Source organism: Jaculus jaculus, chromosome 1, assembly GCF_020740685.1.
Source record: "Jaculus jaculus isolate mJacJac1 chromosome 1, mJacJac1.mat.Y.cur, whole genome shotgun sequence".
NCBI classification, from domain to species: Eukaryota; Metazoa; Chordata; class Mammalia; order Rodentia; family Dipodidae; genus Jaculus; species Jaculus jaculus.
In genome coordinates, this window is record NC_059102.1 from 161,782,093 (window position 1) to 161,809,139 (window position 27,047).

The 27,047-nt window shown below is 42.8% G+C and overlaps 1 protein-coding gene across 1 annotated transcript in view; it reads right to left on the minus strand.

Annotated features, from left to right (window-relative positions):
• Pacs1 (phosphofurin acidic cluster sorting protein 1) overlaps positions 1-27,047 on the minus strand; it is a 137,831-nt gene that overhangs the window by 21,879 nt on the left and 88,905 nt on the right. The window contains exons 2-9 of the mRNA XM_004656703.2: positions 21,903-21,990; positions 9,313-9,402; positions 8,112-8,237; positions 4,597-4,741; positions 4,246-4,337; positions 4,083-4,163; positions 1,137-1,196; positions 153-313 (exon numbers count right to left, since the gene is read on the minus strand). Of these exons, the coding sequence (XP_004656760.1) occupies positions 153-313; positions 1,137-1,196; positions 4,083-4,163; positions 4,246-4,337; positions 4,597-4,741; positions 8,112-8,237; positions 9,313-9,402; positions 21,903-21,990 (843 nt within the window). The remainder of the gene's footprint in view (positions 1-152; positions 314-1,136; positions 1,197-4,082; positions 4,164-4,245; positions 4,338-4,596; positions 4,742-8,111; positions 8,238-9,312; positions 9,403-21,902; positions 21,991-27,047) is intronic.

Consider the following 27,047-nt stretch of genomic DNA (forward strand, 5'->3'; position numbering starts at 1 on the left):
GAAAGTCCATTGGGAAAATCTTATGAGGACTTTTGTCAGTTGGAGGCAAAACAGTCATTCTCTGAATGGAGTGTGAGGGAAGGTGCAGAGAACACCATGGCAGAGGGAAGAGAGGGCTCAGAAGGCAGCCCGGGAGGAGCTCTGGGCCTCACTTGAGCTTGGGCTTTGGGGTGCTGAGGATGCTCTCTGTCTCCTCCATTTCAGGGCCGCTGTCACTTGGGTTGTACATCTCTAGGCTGTCATACAATTCATCCAGATCTTCTTCTACTTCCCGAATCTGCTCCCGGGACACGTGTTCCAGCCCAAAGCCCACCTGTGAACAGAACAAGCATCTTTGAATTTAAAGTTCTTCCTATTAACATTTATGGTGGATGAGTAATTCCTTTACACTGGGCCAGCTGCCAATTGGTTTTCCTAGTATTTTCTCTGAAGGAACATGCCACAGAGTCAAAGTTAGTAGAGTCTTTTCTGGGCTTTGATCCTGAGAGCAGGAACATAGTGAGACCACGTTCCTTCTCAGTTCCTCCCAGTATCCACATCAGAGCCAGCAACAGGAGGAAGAGTGAGTGCTACAGGCCTCTTCCCAGAAAGCATGTAAGAAAACCCAGAAGGCAAGCCCAGTGCACCAGGTCTTCTGTAGTCCATAAAGGGACAAAGACCTTCTCTTGACAATTAACATCACCAATTGTTTTTTAGTATACTAAGAAGCCTATAGAAACTGGTGCCAAGACCTCTAGAGCCTGCGAGGTTCCCATAATGAAAGCTAACCATTGAGTACATACATATCCATGCCTCAGACTATTGCTCTCTGTGGCTCCTGTAGTGGTTTCAGGGAAAATTAATGACAATGGCTGGATTTGTCATTGTAAAGCCAGAGGTTGGGTATTCACTGATGGTTGGGTACAACTATGCTATATTGTTGCTAAATACCATGAAATTACACACTTCATATGAAGCCCTCTTCTTTTCAAGAAACATAAAGCTCCTCTCCAGCTGCTCTCTACCTTGGGGGCTCTGCTATGTACACAAGAGGGAGGGACTGTGACCCCAGAATCTTAACTCCCAGTGTCTACACAGAAGCACAACAAACTATGGGAATTCTACTCACTGTTAACTTTGGGAGTAAAGAGTCATACCTCATCAGAGACTTTGAACCGCTTGAGGAGGGCCACAAACTTCTGTTTGATATTAGGTTGCTGTGGGGATGAATTACACAAGCTGTTGTCAAGGAATATCCATTTGTGGTCAGTTCAAGTCATCAGACATTGCCACAAGCCCACCCTGAATGGAACAGCAAGAGGACAAAAAGGAGAAAGACACAGTTCCTACCCCCACACTGAAAACTTCTCTGACAAGACAGGTGGATGCTGGCATAGTTCCTAGAGGTGATCTCATCTGTCCCCAGGGCCTTGCTGCATCTCAATAATCTCTAGAGGTGTACGTACCTCCAGCCCATCTCCCACTCTGTCCTTCAGATCCAGATGCCAGCTTTGGGTGTACATACTGCTTGATATCTCAGAATGGAACTTGTCCTCATCTTGCATGGCCATCCTAGTTAGTGACATCAGTTACTAGGCCCACACCTGGACTCTTCCTTACCTCTGCTTTCTCAGTCAGTGCTGGCTAGCTCATGCCCTTTTGCCTCCACCTACAATGTTCCTGGCCTTCACTGAGGCCTTTCTCCATGCATTTCTTTGGGGTCACTGCAACAGTCTTCTCCCTGCCCAGCCAGTGGTCTAGCTTGGTTCTCTCCAGAGTTGATCACCTATCCAAACCCAGCAGCCTCAGCATATATAATAGCCTCACTATAAGCCAAGTGGAAAATCATTGCTTATTCTTGGAAAAACTGTCCTGGGTCTATACCTGTCTAAAACCTTTCCTCAAATTACTTGGTAATGGTCAGTCTTTATAAACCATCTTAGCCAGGTGTGGTGGCCCAAGCCTTTAATCCCAGCACTTGGGAGGCAGAGGTAGGAGGATTGCTGTGCATTCAAGGCCCCTCTAAGACTACACAGTGAATTCCAGGTTAGCCTGGGCTAGAGTGAGACCCTACATACCTCAAAAAACAAACAAAAGAACCCCCATCTTTGGGCATCACATCTAAGGCACTGTCAGAGATAGCCATCCCATCACTACCCCTATAGAGACCTCGGCCTAATGGTACCCACTTTATAGATAAGTCTGAGTCTACAGACACGAGCTCATGGATGTCCCAACCTGGGCTTCCTGACCCGTGTCTCTTGCTATGCTCTGGGTACTAGACTTATCTTGTGGCCATACATATTTCTGGCCTGAATGACAAATTCCCATCTGGGAATGGAAATGACTAACTTGCAGTTAAAGCTGACAGGTCTTCAAGAGTGAGGGCTTTCCCAACAAGGAAGAAATCCAAGTTCACAGCATTAGGGAATCAAAGACATAAGTAGATCAGTGTCTGGGACAAAGTGCTCTTTGGGTAGAGAGAAGAATGAACATGGACAAGAAACAAAAAATAAAGGGTCCTCTCCAAGTGTCTACAAACATAACTTAAAAGTGCTTGCAGCTTTTGGAAATACCACTTGGGGAGTGCACAGTGATGCTGGTCTCTAGTTATACACTATGAAGGAGACCATAGTAAGAAGTGACTTAGGAAGCTGAGGGGGTATCTTCTGGAGAGAAAACAGGGCCTCCTATGGCTACAGAGTAAAAAAGAGAAAGCTCAGCAGAAGAAGCCATGACAACAAGGTCGTTCAGATTTTCTCCCTTCTCAGGGTACAGTGGAGGGAAGGGTTGTGCTCTATGGATATGTCTTTCCTAGGGAGCTTAGAAACCTGAGGAAAGGGTTGGAGGAGATAGCTCAGTGGGTAAAGACTTGCTGTACAGGCATTAGTACATGAGTTTCAATCTCCAGAGCTCACATAAAAGGCTGTATGCTGTCATGGGTATCTTTAATCCCAGCACACTTAAGGCAAGATGGTAAATGAGACAAAGTAGCTCCCAGAAGCTTGAAGGCCGGCTAGCCTGGCAAACAGTGGAGAACAATTAAAGACCCTGCCTCAAAACAAAGTGGAGGGTGAAGACCTATATCTAAAGCTGTCCTCTGACCTCCACACATGTATGCATATGCCTCAGATGTAGCTGTTCACACATGCCTAAGTAAATAAAAGTTTAAACAAAGAGAAACCTGGGGAAAAGGAAGCAGTTCTCATGCTTGTTGGTCAGTGATACAAAGGGGAAATCAGGGTCATACTCTGAGGGCTTACCCAGAAGTCCTATGACCCTTGATTGCAGACGTGAAAGCACTGTTTTGTGGTGGGATGCCAGGCTGGGAGACACCTTCAGAAGGGTTGGACTGAAATCCACCCCAAACGAGATGAAAACCTCACTCTCAGAGTGTCAGTTCCCATATACTCTCTATACTTGAGAGAACCAAGATGTCTCTAGGGAAAATGAAATGGGCTTTTTCTCTTAGGACCTTCTGGTACTTCTGACCATCCTGTATGTAGAGACAAGGGCTCCACAATTAGCAGAAATCACCAAAGAGCTCAGGTTTTACCTTGTCAGCTCACAACTCCAACTTCAGCAAAAAAGGGCACTCTTGAGGACTCTCAATTAGGAAATGTATTCCAAAGGTCTTTGTCTACAGGAATATGGATTCATTAAGGTAGGAACTATATTTAATGTAATTAAATTTTATCAAACTTATAGGGCTCATAGGGTTTTTATGGTTCTGAAGCATAACCTATTACTTCTGAGTATATGCAACAAATAATCAAAAATAGTGATACCCTACAGCTGGCTTCTCTCTGTGGTGGATAGTATATCGTGACACATCACATGGAGAACAGAGGTTGGGTGTCTGAAGCATTATGCTTCTTAAGGAAGTATTTGACTCGTTCCAATTTCTGGAAATGGATTATTAGCTTTCTTTCTCTCTGCATAGCTTGTGACACCTTGTGTAGCACAGGATTCCAGGGGATGTGTCAGAATCTTGAGAGGTAGTCACAAGTAGAGATCTTTTCACAAGGCCTGAATGTACCATTCTCCTCCTACCCCTAGACCAAGAATCTGAGCTGTGTTGCACCCTGACATGAGTGGCTCACCCTAGTGATGGCTGAAGTTGAGGTCAGTTTTCTCCGAGTCTTCTTTACTTTCCGAAGATCCTCATCTTCATAAAACAGGTCCTGAGCAGGAAGGAGATGGAATGAGGCTGGGAGTTTCCAGAAACTTCACACACACTCCAAGGGAGGGACCACGGGAAGTTACCTGACCATGCAACGGGTCATCACTGCCTTCTTGTTCTGAGGAGAAGCTTTCCTCTTCTTCTTCAGAGTAGTTGTCAATATCAGGGGAGCGATCTGGAACAGACATCCTAGTAAGACAGTCTGGCCCTCAGAGTATCTGGCCTAAGAGACTTTGATGGACAGGAATCAATGTAACTGGGCTAGAGGAAAGGGCCACAGCCAGGGTTATAGCCACATGGTATATTTTGGGATCCTCAAGCTTCTCTTGCTTGGGGACATTTCATGTGTGTCTTGTTTAGCTTTCCCAGGATAAATATCAGGGCACAGGCTCTTTTGTCTTCCACAGGGTCTGCAGACATTGAATACATTGTACCAGACAACTTGGACTTGATTCCTTCATGGTCAATGGGTTGGCTGGACAAAGAATAGATCTTTATTTCTGCTACAGGCACAGAGACATCTTTCACGTTGCTGTGCAGGCCAAGTACCAGAGCACCTTCGTTGGGATGTTGCATCACCTATGTGTAAAGAATGCAATAGAAACACTTCACCAGAAAGGCCATAGGGCTGTCATTTTCAGAAACCAAAGTGGATATGCAAGCCAATAGCAATGACATTTAGTGGCTATATTTTCCTTCTCACTTCCAATCCATGCCTACTATCTTCCTAGTGTTTTTTAGGGCCTTTCTTTAAAATGATCTCCAAGAGCTGGAAAGATGGCTCAGCTGTTAAAGGTACTCGCTCACAAAGTATGTAGGCTTGGATTCAATTCCCCAGTACCCACTAGTTAGGGTATGCGTTTAAAGATAACAAATGAAGTTTTAGGTTGAAAATGATTACTAATCTTTATGACTGCATGCTAAATTAAGTCATTCACAGGGAAATTAGCTGTCCGAGCAGAGTATGGCCATGTGCTGGCTAGCAGTCCTGGCAATGAAGAAAAAGAGTTACAGAACACAGAGGAATGGTAGGGTTGCACAGTTAGGGAAGTAGGATGTTGCATTAATTCCTTCCCTGCAGTCCTTTATCCTTATACAAAATCTAAAGAGGACAGAAAGATGGGTGGGACTATTCACATATCTTACTAGGATCACAACGGTTTTCCAATTTAATTTATTAATGTACAGAAATAAAAGAGACTGATTGATAGGGGGAGGGGATATGATGGAGAGTGGAGTTTCAAAGGGAAAAGTGGGAGGAGGGAGGGAATTACCATGGGATATTGTTTACAGTTATGGAAGTTGTCAATAATGCTGACTTGTGGTCGTATGGTGGTCTGAATTTAAAATCCCCTACGCCCATACCCTATGTGTTTGTAATTAAGCCTCATACTTAATCCCCAGCTGGTGGAGCCTTTGGAAGGTAGAGCCTTGCTTGAGGAGGTACGTCACTGGGGAGATTTTACAGTACAGGGCCCTTGCCAGTGATAACTAGCTCATTCTCCTTTGTCCTTGCTGCAGGGTGGAGATGAGATTCCCAGCCTCCTGCTCAGGCCTGTCATGCTTTCTTCACCATGATGACATCTCCCTTTGAAACTTTAAGCTGGAAGTACACTCTTTTCTTCCATAAGCCATTTCTGATTGGGTGTTTTGTCCCAGCAATAAGCAGGTCCCTTTCTTCTTCCCCTTTGCCCAACACATAGGAGAACTGCCCAAGTGAGCAGACATATTGAGAAAAACGGAGCCTAGCGTCTTGCTATTCAAGAAAGAAACTGAGAAACATGGGAAAGGGAGAAGTTAGAGTAGGCCCCACAGTATTAGGTTGGGACAGAAGTTACTACTGTGTGCTCCAGGTGAAACAGTCCAGGGATGCATTAAGGCATATGTGCGCATGTACATGTATTTCCTAGCTTTCTCTGCTGAGAGGTGACAAAAGCAATGATAACCCTATTTAAGTTTTAAAAATATTTGTAGGAGGGGGAGGGAGGGAAAGAGGAAGTGTGCGAAGGTTAAGAGAAAGAAGGCACATCAGATCTCAAGAAAGACAAAGGCGCCGGGCATGGTGGTGCACGCCTTTAATCCCAGCACTTGGGGAGGCAGAGGTAGGAGGATCACCTGAGTTCGAGGCCACCCTGAGAATACAGAGTGGATTCCAGGTCAGCCTGGACTACAGTGAAACCTTACCTCAAAAAAAAAAAAAAAAAAAAAAAAAAAAAGGCAATGAAAGGCAAAGAAAAAGAAAGTCTAGGGACTGACGGAGACTAGAAATGGGAAAACAAAGTGCAACCAACTCCTACAGTCAGTCCTGGGCCCCTCAAGAAGGCCACTGAGACACTCTGTATCAGGGGACTTGGACTGTGGGCCACATAGTAGACTTGCATAAGTGTCAATGTCCTGATTGTGGTGGTGACATAGGACTTAGGCAGGACAGTATTCTTCTATTTAGAAAACTGACAATATAGTACTAACATGAAATGGGGCATCATGCCTGCAACTTCTTACATACTCAGAAAAGAAAATAAGCCAATATATAAAGAGAAATAGTAAGATAGCCATAGCAATATGTTAATAAGTGAAGAATTGAGGTGAATTTGGCATATGAGAATTCTTTACATGTATGGTGGTTAGAATCAGGTGTTCCCCATAAACTTAAATGTGTTCTGAATGCTTGAACTCCAGCTGGTGACAATCTGGGAGGGGGAGGCTCATTGGAGGAGGTATGCCACTAGAAGCAGATCTTGAGGTTTATTAGCTCCATTCCAGTGTTAGTTCTGCTAACAAATATATATATATATATATATATATATATATATATATATATATATATATATATATATATTTTTTTTTTTTTTTTAAAAAGCTTGGCATGGTGGCGCATGCCTTTAATTGCAACACTCAGGAGGTAAGAGGACTGCTATGAGTTTGAGGCCAGCCTGGAGCAACAGAATGAGTTCCAGGTCAGCCTGTGCTATGGTGAGACTCTACCTCAAAAAACAAACAAACAAACAAAAAACCCAAAAACAAAAACAGAAGAAATAAGCAGTAATATATAAACTAGTTGAGCACTGCATGGACAAAGGGTAAGGCAAGGAACTTTTTGTCTTTGAATAGTACTTAAAACATTTATTAAAGGAAGGGATTTAAGGGTATGATGGGCTGGATTCTGCTGATTCAGAATGACCTCTCTCTCTCTTTTTCCATTCACAAATACAGTCACTCTAAGCCCACCAACTGCTGTCTTCAAAAGATCTGTGATAGTTCTGTGGGCAGTTTGTTACTGACCATGTTGTCTTCAATGCATGGTCAGCACTTCTCACACATTCCCACTTGTTCTGGGTCAAAAGCACAACCAGATGACTGAGAAGTAGGGCAAAGAGCATAGCTTAAGATAAGTCAGCATCTCTAAACATTGTTTGTCAATATTGTACTGCTCAGGCCAAAGGTACACTATGGCAAAAGAAACCTTTAAGCGGGTAGCTTACAAAGTTGTAAGATTAACTTCAGGGCAAGTTACAAGTCAAGAACTTAGCAGAAAAACCATCTCACAGCAATAGTCTCAGAAAAGTTATTTGTAAGGCCCATAAGAAATATTCTCACAGGGCTGAAGAGATGGCTTGGTGGTTAAGCGCTTGCCTGTGAAGCCTAAGGACCCTGGTTCAAGGCTCAATTCCCCAGGACCCAGGTAAGCCAGATGTACAAGGGGGCACACACGTCTGGAGTTCATTTGCAGTGGCTGGAGGCCCTGGTGCACCCATTCTCTCTCTCTCTCTCTGTCTGTCACTCTTAAATAAATAAATAAAAATAAACAACAACAAAAAGAAATATTCTCACAGTTCTTTTCCATATTTCATTCTTATAGTTTATTCCCACAGCTGGACACGAATGGCTGAGCCCAGTGTTCTCCTGGTTTCTGACTTACAGGCCAACAGTTTGAGAATAGTCTGCTCACCTCTGCCATGTTGATGAGTCCCACAGCCAAGGTTTTGTAGCCCAAGATGGTCCGGTTCTTGTACCGCTTCCTTCTTTGCAACATGATCTGCAGTTTGTTGGCATCTCGCTTAAGGAAATGAGGGTACTGAAGAGCATAACATTCAGATGGTTACTAAGCAGTTGGCCTTCAGGTCCTGTTAGAAGACACGTAACTATTCTACATTGGTCAGAGTGAGAATAATGCCAGAGTGGCTGGTTTTGCTACAGAGGCTCAGAAATCACCTTTTCCTTTGCTACTTGGTTAGTTGTTTTCTCTATGTGGTTGAACATAGCCTACTAGGATTATGATGACAGAGACTCTAGGAGGATTTGCAGAGTAATCGAGGTAAAGGGGGATTGAGGTGGGTTGCACCCTACTGGGGCATGTGATTCAGATCAGTTAAGGAGACTGGATATGCTGAGCATGGTAGTGGTAGGGCAGGCACATTAGGGGGTTAGCTACTGATCACATAAAGCCAGGCAAAGGGAGACTGAGCCTCAGCACATGTCTTAGCAGCTGATCAGTCTCAGCACTTCTACCCTGGCTGGCTGGCTAGCTGAGGGACTGCTCTGGCCCCCAGGTTAGCCATAGAGTCAGCTGACTTGTATTCTTTCCTCCCTAAATTGGCTTCTAGTGACTTTTAGAGAAAAGTGTACAGGTTTGAGGACTTTGGGAACTAGACTAATTATGGCATATTAGAGAACTTCAAGATTTAGAAAATTCTTTTTTATTTTTATTCATTTATTTTTTAATTATTTATTTATTTGAAAGCAACAGACAGAGAGAGAAAGAGGCAGATAGAGAGAGAGAGAGAGAGAGAGAGAGAGAGAGAGAGAGAGAGAAAATGGGAAAGCCAGGGCTTCCAGCCACTGAAAACAAACTCCAAATGCATGTGCACCCTTGTGCATCTGGCTAATGTGGGTCCTGGGGAATTGAGCCTCAAACCAGCGTCCTTAAGCTTCACAGGCAAGCACTTAACCGCTAAGCCATCTCTCCAGCCCTAGAAAATTCTTTAAAAATTTTTTTTTCAAGGTAGGGTCTTGCTCTAGCCCAGACAGACCTGGAATACACTACATAGTCTCAGGTGGCCTTGAACTCATGGCAATCCTCCTACCTCTGCCTAAGTGCTGGAATTAAAGAGGTACACTACCACACATGACAAAATTTAGAAAATTCTTACCTGAAGGGAGAAGGTTAACTGGAGTTCTGTTTCTACCAGGCCACTAGCAGGAAGGATGATCTCATTGGAGCGAAGAATCCTTTTGGACCCCTGAAACCAAGAAAAATCTCTGTCAAAGTTATCACCAAAAATCAGAACACAGTGGAACGTGGTGGCACATGCACTTAATCCCAGCACTCAGGAAGCTGAGGCAGGAAGACTGCTATGAGTTCAAGGCCACCCAGAGACTACATAGTGAATATTTCAGGTCAGCCTGGGCTAAAGTGAAACCCTACCTCAGGGGAGTGGTAGTCGGGGGAACCAGACCCGGGCTGGAGAGATGACTCAGCAATTAAGGAGTCTGACTGCAAAGCCTAGTAACCTGGGTTCAGTTCCTCAGTACCCGTGTTTACAATGTTTGTGCCAGATGCACAAAGTGGCACATGCATCTGGAGTTTGTTTTCAGTGGCTAGGTGCCCTGCTACACCCATTCTCTCCCTCTCTGAGTCTATATTCTCCTCTCTGCTTGCAAATAAAATAAAATAAATGGTTTTTTAATTTTATTTTTCAAGGTACAGTTTTGCTGTAGCCCAGGCTGACCTGGAATTCATTATGTAGTCTCAGGGTGGACTCAAACTCAAGGCGATCCTCCTATTTCTGCCTCCCAAGTGCTAGGATTAAAGGTGTGCACCACCACGCCCAGCCTTTTTTTTTTAAGTGATTTTTTTCTTTATTTATTAGAGAGAGAAAATGAGAATGGGCACACCAGGACCTCCTGCCAATGCAAATAAACTCCAGACACATGCACCATCATGTGCACCTGGCTTACGTGGGTTCAGAGGAGTGGAACCTCGGTCCTTAGGCTTCACAGGCAAGAGTCTTAACTGTTAAGCCATCTCTCTAGCCCAAAATAAGTGGTTTTTAACCAGGGGTTATTTTGCCCAGTTAGCAACATTTGGCAATACCTGGAAATATTTTTATTGTTGTTGTCACAGCTGGGATGGTATATTCCTGGCATATAGATATGATGAAAGCTCAGCTAAGGCCCTGTGGCACATGTTGCAGGCTGACCACAACAGCCATTGTATCCCAAGTTTCATGAGTGACATACTGTAAAAGCCTGGTCTCCCTGAGACTGGGTTTCCCTCAAAATGCTATTTCCTGGTTGCCCTCCCTTGTGACAGCTTCTAACCCACAATCCACTTACCACTGGGCTTGGAGATACAACAGGCATCCTCTTTGCTCCTTATCACCAGCTCTAGCACATTCTGCCTTCTAATGCCCTAAAAACCTTATTGTGAATTGTCACCACCAGCTCAGGTCACACTCTATTTCTTATGTTATAATTACAGTCATCTACAACTGCCAGTCACTCTTCTTGCTTCTTTATCTCTGAGTCACTGCTTCTCTTCTCACCACTGCTCTAGTCATAATTCTTCATGACTTCAATACATATTTTTCCTAATATTCTGGCCACTATATCCCCTGATGGCCCTCTTCCAATGACTTTGCACTTACCCATGTTCTCTGCTCATTCACACAAACACATGCAGACTGTAGCATTGCCCATCATTAAAGCTGGCACCCAATCCCAATTCCTGCCTCTTGGTCTCTGATCCTCATATTCTCTATGCCTGGCTCATTCTCTCCTGTTTACACAGTGATAATCCTTTAAATGGACTAGCACCTCTCCCATTTTACTTTTTCTCATGCCCCTTTTCTCCCTTCTCCCAAACCAGCTGAAACATCACAGCAACATTTATAAGCATGCTCCTAAGTTCCTGCCCTACTTCTGTTCCATCAAGATCATTTAGTAAATTATAACTGCTTTTTTAAAATTATTCATTTTTTAAAAGAAAATTTAATTTTTATTTACTTATTTGAGAGAGAGAATGAGCACGCCAGGGCCTCCAGCCACTGCAAACAAACTCCAAATGCATGTGCTACCTTGTGCATCTGGCTTATGTGGATACCGGGGAATTGAACCTGGGTCCTTAAGCTTTGTAGGTAAGCGCCTTAACTGCCAAGCCATTTCTCCAACCCAAAATTATTTTGCGGGCTGGAGAGATGGCTTAGCGGTTAAGCGCTTGCCTGTGAAGCCTAAGGACCCTGGTTCGAGGCTCGGTTCCCCAGGTCCTACGTTAGCCAGATGCACAAGGGGGCGCACGCATCTGGAGTTCGTTTGCAGAGGCTGGAAGCCCTGGTGCGCCCATTCTCTCTCTCTCCCTCTATCTGTCTTTCTCTCTGTGTCTGTCGCTCTCAAATAAATAAATAAAAATTTAAAAAAAAAAATCAAAAAAAAATTATTTTTCTACAACTACTACTACTGCTACCACCACCACCATTATTATTATTATTATTATTAATCTGAGCATTAAAACCATGGCCTTGCAAAACAAAGCCAGGCAAGAGCTCTACCACTGAGCTAGGCTCCCAGCCCTCACAACTCTGTACTTTCTGAACATGCCCAGAGAAAAACACAACCTGGCTATGTGGTCTGCCTAAATTTATGACCCAAATCTTAAGTGGGTTAAAATGCTGTCTGGTAACCATGCCATAATGTCCCAAGTCCATTCACTCTCCTGTCTGCTATTGTTGGATGATGTTTCATACCTGGTTCCCTTAACGTCTCCAACTCCCCCACCCCCACAAACTGCTAACCTTGGTTTTCCTCAGAGACAGAGAAAGAGCAGCTCCCACTTCATAAGCCTGCAGCTTTGCTTGGCACCTGTCCTCACTTACCTCCCTTCCCTCCTGTTACAAATGACCACCTCTGCTCCTATCCAAAGCCAAGGGAGCATCCCATTTGGGCTATTTTCCCTTTTCACCTACTCAAAAGCACTGTCGTTCTTTCTTTTCTTACATAGTCAATTCTCATTATCCTGGATCATTTTTACAAACAGAGATTGTTACTTCCCTTATTTCAAAACACAAAGAGCTGAGGATGTAGCACAGTGGCAGGGTGATTGGCTAGCAAGCACTGGGTCATAAGTTCAATCCCTATGACCACAAAACATACGTACACAAAAACAAAACCCCACCTGGCCCCACTAGCCACCACCCCACAGCTACGTTCCTTCACAGCACATTGCCTTCCTGTCACCAATCCACCAAATACCAAGGACAACATGACTAACGTCCCCTCTTGGTGAGTCTGATGGTCTCATCTTAGCCTGCCTGCAGCTTTTTAAGTGTAGTGGTACATGCCTTTAACCGCAGCAGAGGTAGGATTGCTGTGTTTGAGGCCAGCCTGAGACTACTTCAAAACACTAAAAAAAATTTATTTATTTATTTGAGAGAGAAACAGACAGAGTATGGGTACACCAAGGCTTCTTGCCACTGCAAAGAAACTCCAGGCACATGAACAACTTTGTGCATAGGGCTTTACAGGGGTACTTGAATTGAATCCAGGCCACCAGACTTTGCAAGCAAGCACTTTTAACTGCTGAGCCATCTCTCCAGGCCCTGCCTGCAGCTTTTGACAACTCACCACTTGCTGCTCCAGGAACATCACAGTCATGGGATTCCCTTTGACCCTGTAAGTGCTCTTGCTCCTTATGACATTTTGACACTAGAAAGCCCAGGGCCTCCATCCTCAGCTGAGTTTTCACCTCTGTATTTACTCCCTCCTTTCCTGTTATTTCAACCAACCTTGTGGTCTTTCATTTTCCTCAGACTTCTCTCCAGAACTCTATACTAAACTGTTTCTGGCACCTTAATTATAACATGACAAACTAAATTTCAAGTCTTTCTTCTAAATCTGTTCTACCCCAGCCTTCCCCTTCTCACAAAATAGCAGATCCACTCTACCAGTTGCTTGAGCCATACATGGTCCTGCACTATCCCTTGCCCAAATCATCATTGTGGCCCATTATCTAGCCTACCTTCCTTCTTTCCCTTTTCCTACCCCTCCCCTCCTCCCTTCCTCCCTCTCTCCCACCCTCTCTCTCTTTCTTTCTTAAATGTGTGTACATGTGTGTATGTAGGTGTGTGCGCACATAAGTGTGGAGGCCAGAAGATCAACTCAGAAACACTATCCACCTCCTTTGAGATAAGCTTTCTCATCAGCCTGTAGTTCACTAAATAGGCTAGACTGGCTGGCCATGAACTTCAGAATCCTCCAGTTTCTGCCACACCAGCATGGGAATTTCAAGTATGTACTACCATGCCTAGCATTTTTAGGTAGGTCGGGGGGATCAAACTCAGGTCCTCATTCTTGTAAGACAAGCACTTTAACTGACTGAGCTATTTTCCTAGCTTCTCTCTTTCTATGGTAGAACAGCCAAGGTGTCCTCCACCTCCCTGTCAAATCCCTCTGGCTCACACAGTACAAAAGCTGGAGGCCTTATAGTCTCTGATCACAAGCCACACCTCAGGTTTTTTTGTTTTTTGGTTTTTTTTTTTAGGTAGGGTCTAACTCTAGTCCAGACTAACCTAGAATTCACTCTGTAGTCTCAGGGTGGCCTCTAACACAGGAAGATCCTTCCAAATCTGCCTTCCAAGTGCTGGGATCAAAGGCGTGCACCACCACGCCTGGCTTAAATAAATATTATTTATTTTCAAGAGAAAAAGGAGGAGGAGCACCAGGGCCATGTGCAGTTGCAGATCATCTCCAAATACATGTGTCCCTTTGGACTCTACATGGGTACTGGGGAAATGAACTCGGGCCATCAGGCCTTGTAAGCAAGCACCTTTAACCACTGAGCCATCTCCCCAGCCCCTCAGGACCTTTTGACATTCTTAAAAATTACTGAGTGGTCTAAACAGTTTTTTCCCCCCAGTGCTGGTGACTGAAGTCAGGGCCTTGAACATGCTAGGCAAAAACGCTACCACTAACATATACCCTTTCAAATAGCTTTAAAAAAAATAATTACTTATTTTAGAGAGAGAGAGAGAATATGAATGAGTGCACCAGGGCCTTCAACCACTGCAAATGAACTCCAGACACATGCAACCCCTTGTGTATATATGCGACATTGGTGCTTGTGTCACTGCATCTGGCTTATGTGGGACCTAGAGATTTGAACATGACTTCTTAGCTATCTCTCCAGCCCTCAAACAGCTTTTATTTGTTTTTGCAAAGTAGGGCTTCACACTAGCCCAAGCTAACCTGGAATTCACTATGTAGTCTCAGGGTGGGCTTGAACTCATGGCAATCCTCCTACCTCTGCCTCCTTAGTGCTAGGATTAAAGGCATGCACCACCACACCCAACTCAAACAACTTTTGTTTGTGTAGTCACATCTATCAATATTTACCACTTTAGAAATTAAAATACATTTAAAATATTAATTTATTTTTACTATATGTGGTATACGTGTAGGAGTGTGCCAAGGCCTTTTACCTCTGCAAACAAACCAGATGCTTGCACAACTTTTTTGTATTTGGCTTACATAGATAGCTTGAGAACTGAACCTGGGTTGGCAGTCTTTGCACTCAAGCTCCTTACATATTAATTTAAAAATATGAACTGATTATACATATTTAGGATTTTTCTGAATGAAAAAATTATTTTCTAAAACACTTTACAGGAAAAGCAGGTTAATGTTTTATATGTGTTATAATGTAAATACCACATAATCTACCTACTTCCAGTGCACAATCTATTGCACTGCTTTTAGTGTCCTTAGTGCTGTGTGACCATTAGCAGCATCCATTCTCATCACTCCACAAGAAAGCTCTCAATTCTTTGGCTGCCACCCTTCTCAGCCTGCCTATCCTTCACTGCTCTAACTATTAGTCCACTTTTTGAATCTAAAGAGGTGCCTACTGACATAAATTGAGAAACTGAGATTACTCATGGCCTTTTGTGGCTGGCTTATTTTAGTTTTAGTATATCTTTAAGGCTCATCTATATTGTCACATGGATATAGTTCATTCTTTTTTCTGGGGGGGGGGGTCAAGGTAGGGTTTCACTCTAGCCCAGGCTGACCTGGAATTCACTACGTAGTCTCAGGGTGGCTTCAAACTCATGGTGATCTTACTAGCTCTACCTCCCAAGTGCTGCTTTTTTCTTTGTGGGGCTGGAGAGATGTCTTAGTGCTTAAGTGCTTGCCTATGAAGCTTTAGGACTCCAGTTAGAGGCTCAATTCCCCAGTACCCACATAAGCCAGATGCACAAGGTGGCACATGCATCTGGAGTTTGTTTGCAGTGGCTAGAGGCCCTGGTGAGCCCATTTTCTCTCTTTCTCTCCCCCCCTTTTTCTCTCTGCCTCTTCCTCTGTCACTCTCAAATAAATTAATAAAAAATAAAAAAATGAATAAGATCTTTGTGGACTGGAGAGATGGCTTAGCAGTTTGTGTGCTTGTCGGCAAAGCCTAAGGACCCAGGTTTGATTCCCCAGTACCCACATAAGCCAGATGTACAAGGTGGCACATGTGTCTGGAGTTTGTTTGCAGTGGCTAGAGGCCCTAGTACACCCATTCTCTCTCCCTCTATCTGCCTCTCCCTCTGTTCAATAAATAGATAAATAAAACATTTTTTAATGTCTTTGTACTTACTATCACAATTAAATCAATTAAAAGAAAAATAAATCAATGGAAAAGGTAGGAAATCGGAATAGAACCTATGATTTGATAGTGTCATACTGATGATAATTTCTTAGTTTAAATAAACATACCATGGAAAAGGAAAATGGTAATAATATTTAGAGAAGCTGGGTGAGGGGTACTGGAACTCTACTATCTCTATAGCTCTTCAGCACAGTTAAAATTAATTTCCAAAATTTTTCATTTATTTATTCATTTTGAGAGAGAGAGAGAGAGAGACAGACAGACAGACAGACAGACAGACAGAATGGGCATGCCAGGGCCTCCAGCCACTGCAAACAAATTCCAGATGCATGTGCTACCTTGTGAATTTGGTTTATGTGGGTAATGGGGAATCAAACCTGGTACTTAGGCTTCACAGGCAAATGTCTTAACCACTAACCCATCTCTCCAGCCCTAAAATTATTTTTAGAAAGAGGTTAAAATAAATCTAGCCCACTGGTCTATTTTTTTTCTGATTTTTAAAATTATTTATTTGTAAGCAGAGAGAGAGAGAGAGAAAGAGAGAGAAAATGAGAATGCCAGGGCCTCCGGCCACTGCAAACTAGCTCCAAATGCACGTACCACTTTGTGCATATGGCTTTACGTGGGTACTACAGAATCAAACTTGGGCCATCAGGTTTTGCAAACAAATGCCTTTAATCACTGAGCCATCTCTCTAGCACACCCCTACTTTTTTTTCTTTCTTCTGAAATAGGGTCATGTAATATATAGCATAGGCTGACCATAACCTTGTGATCCTCCTGCCTAAGCCTACTGAGTGCTTGGGATTATAGGCATAAGCTACCATATCTAGCTGTATAAATCCTTCTTTCAAGTAAAAATGGTATCCTGTGAAAAAGCCATCACTTTAGTTCAACACAAGGACTAGGGATGTGTCTTCTTATCAAACATTGTCCTCTGTAGAATAAAAGCTTTATGCATACCATACACAGTGATGAGATCACTCAGGGTTGAGCTGTAATAATTCCTCCTCAAACAGTGTTTTAAGTAGAGTTGGCTTTCTTTCTTTTTTTTTAATTTTTGCTTATTTTATTTATTTGACAGAGGGAGGAGGTTAGGGAGGAACAGAGTGAGGAGGAGGAGGAGAAGAGGAGGAGGAGACGAAGAGGAGGAAGAGGAGAGAGAGACAGAATGGGCATGCCAGGGCTCCAGACACTGCAAACGAACTCACGTATTCCAGTGGGTCCTGGGGAATCAAACCTGGCTTTGCCAACAAATGCCTTAACCAGTTAGCCATCCTTCCAACCTTGGCTTTCTTTCTTTTACTTTAAGCATACAGTATGGCTTGGATTAAGTGTCCTCCAAAGGCCAGTGTGTGAAAGGCTTGGTTCCCAGGCAGGCAACACTGAGAGCTGATGGACACTCTTAGAAGTAGAACATACTGGGAGGAAGTCAGACCAATGAGGGTGTGCCCTTAAAGGAGACTATAGTCTTGTCCTCTTTGCTTCCCAACAGCCAAGAAGTAAGCTGCTTCCTTCCCTACCAACTCCCACTATGACATATTGCCTGACCCTCAAAAGTAACAGAGCCAGGGCTAGAGAAATGGCATAGCAGTTAAGATACTTTCCTGTGAAGCCTAAGGACCCAGGTTTGACTCCCCAGAACCCACATAAGCCAGATACACAAGGTGGCGCACGCATCTGGAGTTCATTTGCAATGGCTAGAGCCCTGGTACACCCACTATCTCTCTCCCAAATAAATAAAAATTCATACACACATACATACAAACAAACAAACAAAAGCAACAGGGCCAAGCAGCAGTGGGACCAAACCCTCTGACACTATAAGGCAAAATGAACATTTGCTTCTTCTAAGTTGATTATCTCAGGTATTTTGTTATAGTGATGGAAGGTTGAATAACACAAGTGTTCAACAGGACAATGACTGGTATATTCTGTGTATTTCTACTGCAGCATACATTTTATCCACTGTTACACTCTCACTTTTGATGCAAATCATATTAATACAATGCAAATGGCAAATAATACCACAGTATTACTGTGAAAACAATTCTGACCTCTCATCCATGACCTCATTTTGGAACATTGCTGCTCTGTTAGAATGGATGTTCCCCAAAGGCAGGATTATTTACTCATTTATTTTTTAATTTTTATTACATTTATTTATTTTGGTTTTTCAAGGTAGGGTCTCACTCTAGCTCAGGCTAACCTGGAATTCACTATGTAGTCTCAGGGTGGTCTTGAACTCATGGTGTTCCTCCTACCTCTGCCTTTCAGGTGCTGGGTTTAAAGGCGTGCACCACCATGCCAGGTTTACATTTATTTATTTTTAAATATTTTTATTTATGAGAGAGAGAGAGAGAAAGACAGAACAAATGTCAGGGCCTCTGCTGCAAATGAACTACAGATACATGCCACTTTGTGCATCTGGAATTACATGGGTACTGGGGAGTTGAATCCAGGCCAGCAAACTTTGCAAGCAAGTGCTTTTAACCTCTGAGTCATCTCCCCAGACCCAAAGGCAGGAATTTTGTTTTGCTCACTACTGCATCATCTGTGGCTAAAACAATAGAACACAAATACACACACACTATGATTATATGTGTGTGAGCCACAGTGTGTGTATGTGGAGGTCAAAGGACAACTTCAGGTGTCAGTTCTCACCTTCTACCTTCTACCTTATTTGAGGGAGGCTCTCTTGTTTACTGGCTGCATTAGACAGGTGAGTTGGTCCATGAGCTTCTGGGAGTTTCTTGCTTTAGATACACTGAGATTACAGATACTTGCTATGGGGTATGGCTTTACTGGGGTTCTGGGGATCCAAACTTGGGCACTCATGCTTGTATGGCAAGTGCTTTATCCACAGAGCCATCTCCCAGCCCTAAAATAAAGTTTGATTACATAATATATTATCCATAAATGTTTACTAAATGAATCTATAAATAGGTAGATGAATAAATAACTGTAATAATAAATATAATTACTTTGTGCTTCTTGAAAGTAAAGTAATTTTAAAATTTCCAAAATTTTATTGATAGTTTTTGGTATAATTTTAGATTTTGTAGAATGTCAAATTAATCTATGAAATAAAAGAAATTATTTCTTTTTTTTTTTTTTTTTTTTTTTTTTTTTTTTTTTAAATTTTTATTTATTTATTTGTTTGAGAGCGTCGGACACAGAGAGAAAGACAGATAGAGGGAGAGAGAGAGAATGGGCGCGCCAGGGCTTCCAGCCTCTGCAAACGAACTCCAGACGCGTGCGCCCCCTTGTGCATCTGGCTAACGTGGGACCTGGGGAATCGAGCCTCGAACCGGGGTCCTTAGGCTTCACAGGCAAGTGCTTAACCGCTAAGCCATCTCTCCAGCCCAAAAGAAATTATTTCTTTAGCAAAAGCAGCAAACTTCAAAATTATGCCAATGGTGTTTGTATAGAAAAACAAGAGCCTTTCGCAAAGAAAACAATTCCTGAAAACTGGAACACTGCCTGTGACCCAGAAATGGGGCAAAATCAGGAAAGCAGGACAAAGTACTGAAAGCTGCCACCTCATATCACTCCCATACTTGTTTATCCAACCCATGTGCCCAGGAACATTTCACAGGTTTGGGAGGAGTTATAATAGAATGTAAGGTGGGACAATGTAGGAATTCATCAGGAGTAATAAAAATTTGAAGTCTTGAAGACCAGATCAGCAAAGCAAGGGGGCATTTGTGCTCCACAGTTGTGGAGCACAAATGAGATCATGAGACCTAATGAATTCCAATTCTGCCTCTAGCAAGGCACTTATCTACTCCAGAAAGAGACCTGAAAACCTCAATGCATGATTCATATATCATGAGTGCTACAGAAGTAGATTTTTTTTGGGGGGGGGGTTAGGGTCTTGCTCTAGCCCAGGCTGACCTGGAATTCACTATGTAGTCTCAAAATGGCCTCAACCTCACAGTGATTGTCCTACCTCTGCCTCCTGAGTACTGGGATCAAAGGTGTGCAAGACCACACCTGGCTACCATGCGGGGGGGAGGGGGCGGGGGGGCGGGGGAATGGGTGCAGCAGGGTCTCTAGCTGCTGCAAGCAAACTCCAGATGCATGCACTACCTTGTGTGTCTGGCTTTATGTGGGTAACAGGGAATCAAATTCTGTTCCTTAGACTTTGTAGGCAAGTGCCTTAACAGCTGAGCCATTTCTCCAGCCCCCAAAGATGGATTTTTTGTTGTTGTTTTGAGATAGTGTCTCCCATACTGGTCTGGAACTCACTAGTCTTGAACTCACAATCCTCCTGCCCTCATTCTCCCAAGTACTGAAATTAAAGACATGTGCCACCACTCTAGGCTTTCAAATATGGATTTTTAAATTTTTATTTTTTAAATTTTTGTGTATTTTTATTTATTTATTTGAGAGCGACAGACAGAGAGAAAGAGGCAGAGAGAGAGAGAGGAGAATGGGCACACCAGGACTTCTGGCCTCTGCAAACGAACTCCAGACACACGCGCCCCCTTGCGCATCTGGCTAACATGGGTCCTGGGGAATCGAGCCTCGGACCGGGGTCCTTAGGCTTCACAGGCAAGCGCTCAACCGCTAAGCCATCTCTCCAGCCCTAAAATTTTATTTTTTATTTGACAGAGAAAGAGGGAGAGGGAGAGAGAGACAAAGAGAAAAATTAATGGACATGCCAGGGTCTCCAGTCATTGCAAATGAACTCCAGATGTGAACACCCCCTTGTGCATCTGGCTAATGCGGGTCCTGGAAAATCGAACATGGGTCCTATGGCTTTGCAGGCAAATGTCTTAACCACTAAGCCATCCCTCCAGCCTGGATTTTTTTTTTTTTTTTTTTTTTTTTTGAGGTAGGATTTCACTGTAGCCCAGGCTGACCTGGAATTTACTATGTAGTCTCAGGGTGGCCTTGAACTTCCAATGATCCTTCTACCTCTACTTCGTGATTGCTGGGATTAAAGGCATGCGCCACCATGCCTGGCTCAAATGTGGATTTTAATGAAGCTCATATTACTAAATAAATCACTATATAGCAGAAAATCTAGATAATAAAATATGCTTGTTGGGGGCTGGAGAGGTGGCTTAGCAGTTAAATGATTGCCTGTGAAGCCTAAGGACCCCGGTTTGAGGCTCGATTCCCCAGGACCCACGTTAGCCAGATGCACAAGGGGCACACACATCTGGAGTTTGTTTGCAGTGGCTGGTGGCCCTGACGTGCCCATTCTCTGCCTCTCTCTCTGCCTCTTTCTCTCTGTCTGCCACTCTCAAACAAATAAATAAAAATAAACAACAATTTTTTTAAAATACGCTTGTTGGAAGGGAACCACCATATAGTTTTTAATTGTTTTTCAATAAATGGGCTTAGTCAACTCACATTTCTCAAAGTGACGGATCCATCATTCTTTAATGATGGCAGAGGCAATTGGGTGCTCACTAAACTCCAGGTAGTCCTCATTAGAAAGGATTTACCAGTTTAAGTTTAAGTTTTGGGAATAGAGTTTAACTAAACATAAATTATAAACTCTTTGGTTTCTAGTATCAGCTCTGTCACTTGGTAACTAGCTGGCAATAGGTAAGTTCCTGAATGCTTCTATAGCTTAATTTCTCCCTTCACTGAATTCAGGAATACTTGTAGTACAAACATTTATGAAATATTTTGAGCTCCTGGAAAAGACTTAAGTATGAGGACTATTCAAAACATAAAATACCCCTGTAATTTTTAAATTGCTAAGCCTGAAATAATGACATGTAAGTTTCTTCCACACTATGTGAAACAATGAGTATTTCAAGACTGAAAACAACCATGGCCACCTTGCTGATGCTGAGTGGTTTATAGACACTTCAGCATCAGTCTCTCTGATCCTGCCAGGCAGGCAGCAGGAAGGACCAGTTTTATTCTTTAGACAAAGACAGATGGAAAGAAATTTAGTGCCTTACTTAGAGGTAGAAGTGGGACTCAGTAGGTCCCATGAGCTCAGATGCTGCTTCACAGCTGCCTCTTGCCTTATGAGTGAAGAGACAGAGGTGGCTCACAGGGAATTGCTGCAGTTGGGACAGCACAATTCTCCATCCAGCTTTCCTGGGCCCTGAACAATTAATGTTCAACTCACCTGCAGCTTCACAGCAATGACCACTGAGTTAAGATCTTTGTCCATTTCTTTAAGCATGATGAGTTTCTTTAGGGTCAAGCTGAATAGCCTAGAAAAATACAGAAAAAAAAGGTTCCATCAAATATAAGAAGTATGAAGCTAAGTGTGGTGGCACACACCTATAATCCCAGCATTTACAAGGCAGAGATAGGAGGATCGCCATGAGTTCGAGACCACCCTCAGACTACATAGTGAATTCCAGGTCAGACTGGACTAGAGCAAAAGAAAAACAAACAAAACAAAACAATAAATAGGAAAGCAATCAAGCCATAAAAGCACCAGATGGAAGCTGGGCATGCCTTTAGTCCCAGCATGCAGTTCAATGGGAAAGAGAGAAATCACCAGTGAAGATACTCAACAGTGGACACTACAAGTCTTATATTTGGCCAGACAGGCCAAATGAGCCAATGAGTGCAATAGTGGCACGTCTGTTATGGGGGAAACCAACCACCCTCCAGTTGGACTGGAGGCCTGCTCCATGGGAGGGGAAACATCTCTGATTCTGAAAACTTAAAACAAGGGTAGTCATGAGTCCTAGGGGGTGTAACGTCTGCTGCTGTATGGCTAAATGTATATACTATTCTCATCAAACTGCCCAGTAAGCACTTCTCTTAATGTTCATACCCATATATTAATGCTACTCTCACTTTTGGTAGAGAACCTTCTCTTTTCAGATGGTAGTGACCTTGGGATGACTCAGAAGGTACCATGGTGCTGGTAAGAAGTGACAAGAGTGCTCAGCACTTTAAAATATCTCTATCACACCTTCCAAGGCTCAGGGACTATTGCGGAAGAGGTGGGAAAGAATGTAAGAGCCAAAGGAAGGGTAGGACTCCTTACAATGTGCTCCTCCAGACACAAAATGGCCTGGATATCCATGACCTCACAGTGCCCAACACTACCTGCACAAGACCATTATAATAGGAGGAAAAGATCATGACATCAAAATAAGAGTGAGGCTGATTGAGAGGCGGAGGGGATATGATGGAGAGTGGAGTTTCAAAGGGGAAAGTGGGGGGAGGGAGGGCATTATCATGGGATATTGTTTACAATTATGGAAGTTGTTAATAACTACCTCAAAAAATATAATAATAATAGAGCTGGAGAGATGGCTCAGCAGTTAAGGCATTTGCTTGCAAAGTCAAAGACCCATGTTCAATTCCCCAGGACCCATGTAAGCCATATGCAAAAGGTGGCACAAGTATCTGGAGTTTGTTTGCAGTGGATGGATTGCCTGGTGTGCCCATTCTCTCTCCTTCTCTCTCTGCCTCTTTCTCTCTCTCTAATAAAAATAAAACATTTAAAAAAATTTAAAAAAAAACATAAAAAACTCGAGTTATAGCTGAAAAATACTAGATAACAGAAAAGGAAAGCAAATGGAAAACAAATCTATGAAAGGATAGCTCAATCATATTAGTAATAATGAAGAAAATACAAGGCCTGTGAATTTGTAGACCTGTAATCCCAACACTCAGAAAGCTGAGACAAAGAAGACTATATGAAGGCAACCTGGGCTACAATAGGGAATTCCAAGCCAGCCTGAGCAAGACTCTATCACAAGCAAAGAGACAAATTTCTCCCTAGCTCCAGAGGGTGACTTAAAATACAGCCACTACATATGTCACTAGCCACTGGGACTGATGGTTAGTTTTTATAGGGAAAGCTCTAAAGAAATTTGAAATTTTAGTAGAATGACAACAAAATAGAAACAATAAAATTAAGCCTGGAAATGGGGAAGTTAGATGTAGAATACAATGATTTCCTGGGAGAAGCAGCAGCAAGTGGTGGTACACAAAAAGCCACTGGCAAAAAAAATTGCCAGAGTTTACCAAAGCCATCCCACCTCAGACAGAAAATATAACAAGTCTAAAACAAGTCCACAGAGAGAGATGTTACTGTGAATCTGCAGACTTCAAAGCAAAGTCTACCAAAGGTAGACTTCAAGGCACCCAAAAGAAAAAGACAAACTAGGAACAGGCAGATTAACAACTGACTTAAAAAACAAACTTAGCCAGGCACGGTGGCGCAAACTTTAATCCCAGCACTTGGGAGGCAGCGGTAGGAGGACTGCTGTGAGTTCCAGGCCACCTTGAGACTACATAGTAAATTCCAGGTCAGCCTGAGCTAGAGAGAGACCCTACCATGGAAAAAATCCAAAATAAATAAATTATTAAATAAATAAATACATACATACATAAGAAAAAGATAAACTAGAAACAGGCAGACTAACAACTGACTTAGAAACAAAGTTAGCCCTGTGTGGTGATGCACGCCTGTAATTCCAGCACTTGGGAGACATAATGAATTCCAGGCTAGCCTGGTCTAGAGTGAATCCCTACCTTGAAAAACCAATCAACCAACCAAACAAACAAACTTGGGCTGGAAAGATGGCTTAGCAGTTAAGGTGCTTTCCTGGAAAAATTAAAGGACCCAGGTTCGATTCCCCAGTACCCACGTAAAGCCAGATACACTAGGTGGCGCATGCATCTGGAATTCATTTGCAGTAGCTAGAGGCTCTGGTGCACTCATTCTCATTTTCTCTACCCGCCTCTTTCTCTCTCTCAAATAAATACATATAACTTAATGAAAAAAAAAATCTAACTAAACAACTACTGTATTGAGGTTTGATTTGCAATCAGAGTATTATATTTTTTCTTTTTAAAAAAAATTTGGGGGCTGGAGAGATGGCTTAGCGGTTAAGCGCTTGCCTGTGAAGCCTAAGGACCCTGGTTCGAGGCTTGCTTCCCCAGGTCCCACGTTAGTCAGATGCACAAGGGGGTGCACGCATCTGGCGTTCATTTGCAGAGGCTGGAAGCCCTGGCACGCCCATTCTCTCTCTCTCCCTCTATCTGTCTTTCTCTCTGTGTCTGTCACTCTCAAATAAATAAATAAAAAAATTTAAAAAAAAATTTTGTTTATTTTTATTTATTTATTTGAGAGTGACAGACAGAGGGAGAATGGGTGTGCCAGGGCCTCCAGCCACTGCCAACGAACTCCAGATGTATGCGTCCCCTTGAACATCTGGCTAACGTGAGTCCTGGGGAATTGAGCCTCGAACCGGGTCCTTAGGGTTCACAGTCAAGCACTTATCCGCTAAGCCATCTCTCTAGCCCAGAATATTATATTTTCTTCTTCTGTGTGTGTGAAGAATGCTTGTGTGGTATATGCACATGTGTGTGGAGACCAGAGAACATTGGGTGTCCTTCCCTCACTCATCTGGTTATTTCCTTGAGACAGGATCTCTTCTACAACCCAGGAAACCAATCTGTTTCCTGTGTAAGTTTTCCTTTTCTGGACATTTCATAGAACTAATATATCTAGATTCTTTCACTTAGCATCTTTTTGAAGGTCATTATTTGTAGCATGTATTAGAATGTTGTTATTTGTTACCAGGTGGTATTCTCTCATATGTATAAATCACATGCTTCTCTTCATCAATTTGGATACTATCTACTTTTTGTTATGAATAGCAATATTTTGAACATTTACATACAAAGCTTTCTCTGGACTAGGGTTTAATTTCTTCTGGGTATGGACTTACTGGTAAATCATTAGATCATATAGTATATTAATGCACTCATGTTTAATTTTTCTTTTATTTTTGAGTTCCCATCCCTGAGATAATGTCTCACTGTAGCCCAGGCTGACCCCCAATTCACAGAGATCTTCCTTACCTCTGTCTCCCAAATGCTGGGATTAAAGGCACGTGCCAGCATGCCTGACTATCTTTTTTTCTTTTAACAAATGGCTATAGTCAATAGAAGACAGGGCATGTGGACCCAGTGAGCAAGGCATTATTCTTATTCGAAAAAATAAATTGGGGATGGAGAGATGGCTCAGTGGATAAGGAATTTACCTGCAAAGTCTAACGACCTGAATTTAATCTCTTAGTACTCATGTAAAGGTAGATGCACAAAGTGGCATACATCTGGAGGTCTTCGCATGCCCATTCTCTCTGTCTTTCTTCCATCTTTCTCTGCTTGCAAATAAAACAAAAATATAAAGAAAATGTGGACAGTCACTTGAGAGAGGTGACTATGGAATGCAATTAGCATCCATTCAATTGCCACCAATGAGGGTGGGAGACAATATAGCACAAGACTGGGTCATTTGAGCCTTTGGTGTTCTTAGGCATTTTTATATTAAAAATATTCTATTTAGGGCTGGAGAGATGGCTTAGCGGTTAAACGCTTGCCTGTGAAGCCTAAGGACCCCGGTTCAAGGCTCGATTTTCCAGGACCCACGTTAGCCAGGGCACACGCATCTGGAGTTCGTTTACAGTGGCTGGAGGCCCTGGCACACCCATTCTCTCCCTCTCTCTCTCTCTGCCTCTTCTTCTCTGTCACTATCAAATAAATAAATAAAAATAAACAAAATTAAAAAAAATATTCTATTTATTCATGAGAGAGAGAGAGAGAGAGAGAGAGAGAGAGAGAGAGAGAGAAAATGAAAGAAGCAGAGAAAGAATGAACACCAGGTCCTCTAACCATTGCAAATGAACTCCATATGAACATGCCACCTTGTGTATGTGGTTTTATTTATTGATTTATTTATTTTTCATTTTTCGAGGTATGGTCTCACTCTAGTTCAGATGGACCTAGAATTTACTTTGTAGTATCAGGATGGCCTTGAACACACAGTGATCCTCCTACCTCTGCCTCCTGAGTGCTGGGATTAAAAGGCGTGCACCACCACACCCGGCATATATCTGTTTTTTTTTTTTTAAATATTTATTTATTTTTCTCAATTTTTATTAACATTTTCCATGATTATAAAAAGTATCCCATGATAATGCCTTCCCTTCCCCCCGACTTTCCCCTTTGAAATTCCATTCTCCATCATATCCCCTCCCCATCTCAATCAGTCTCTCTTTTATTTTGATGTTACAATCTCTTCTCCTATCATGAGGGTCTTGTGTAGGTAGTATCAGGCACTGTGAGTTCATTGATATCCAGGCCATTTTGTGTCTGGAGGGAGCACGTTGTAAGGAGTCCTACCCTTCCTTTGGCTCTTACATTCTTTCTGCCACCTCTTCCACATTAGACCCTGAGCCTTGGAAGGTGTGATCGAGATGTTACTCAGTACTCTAGTCACTTCTTTCCAGCA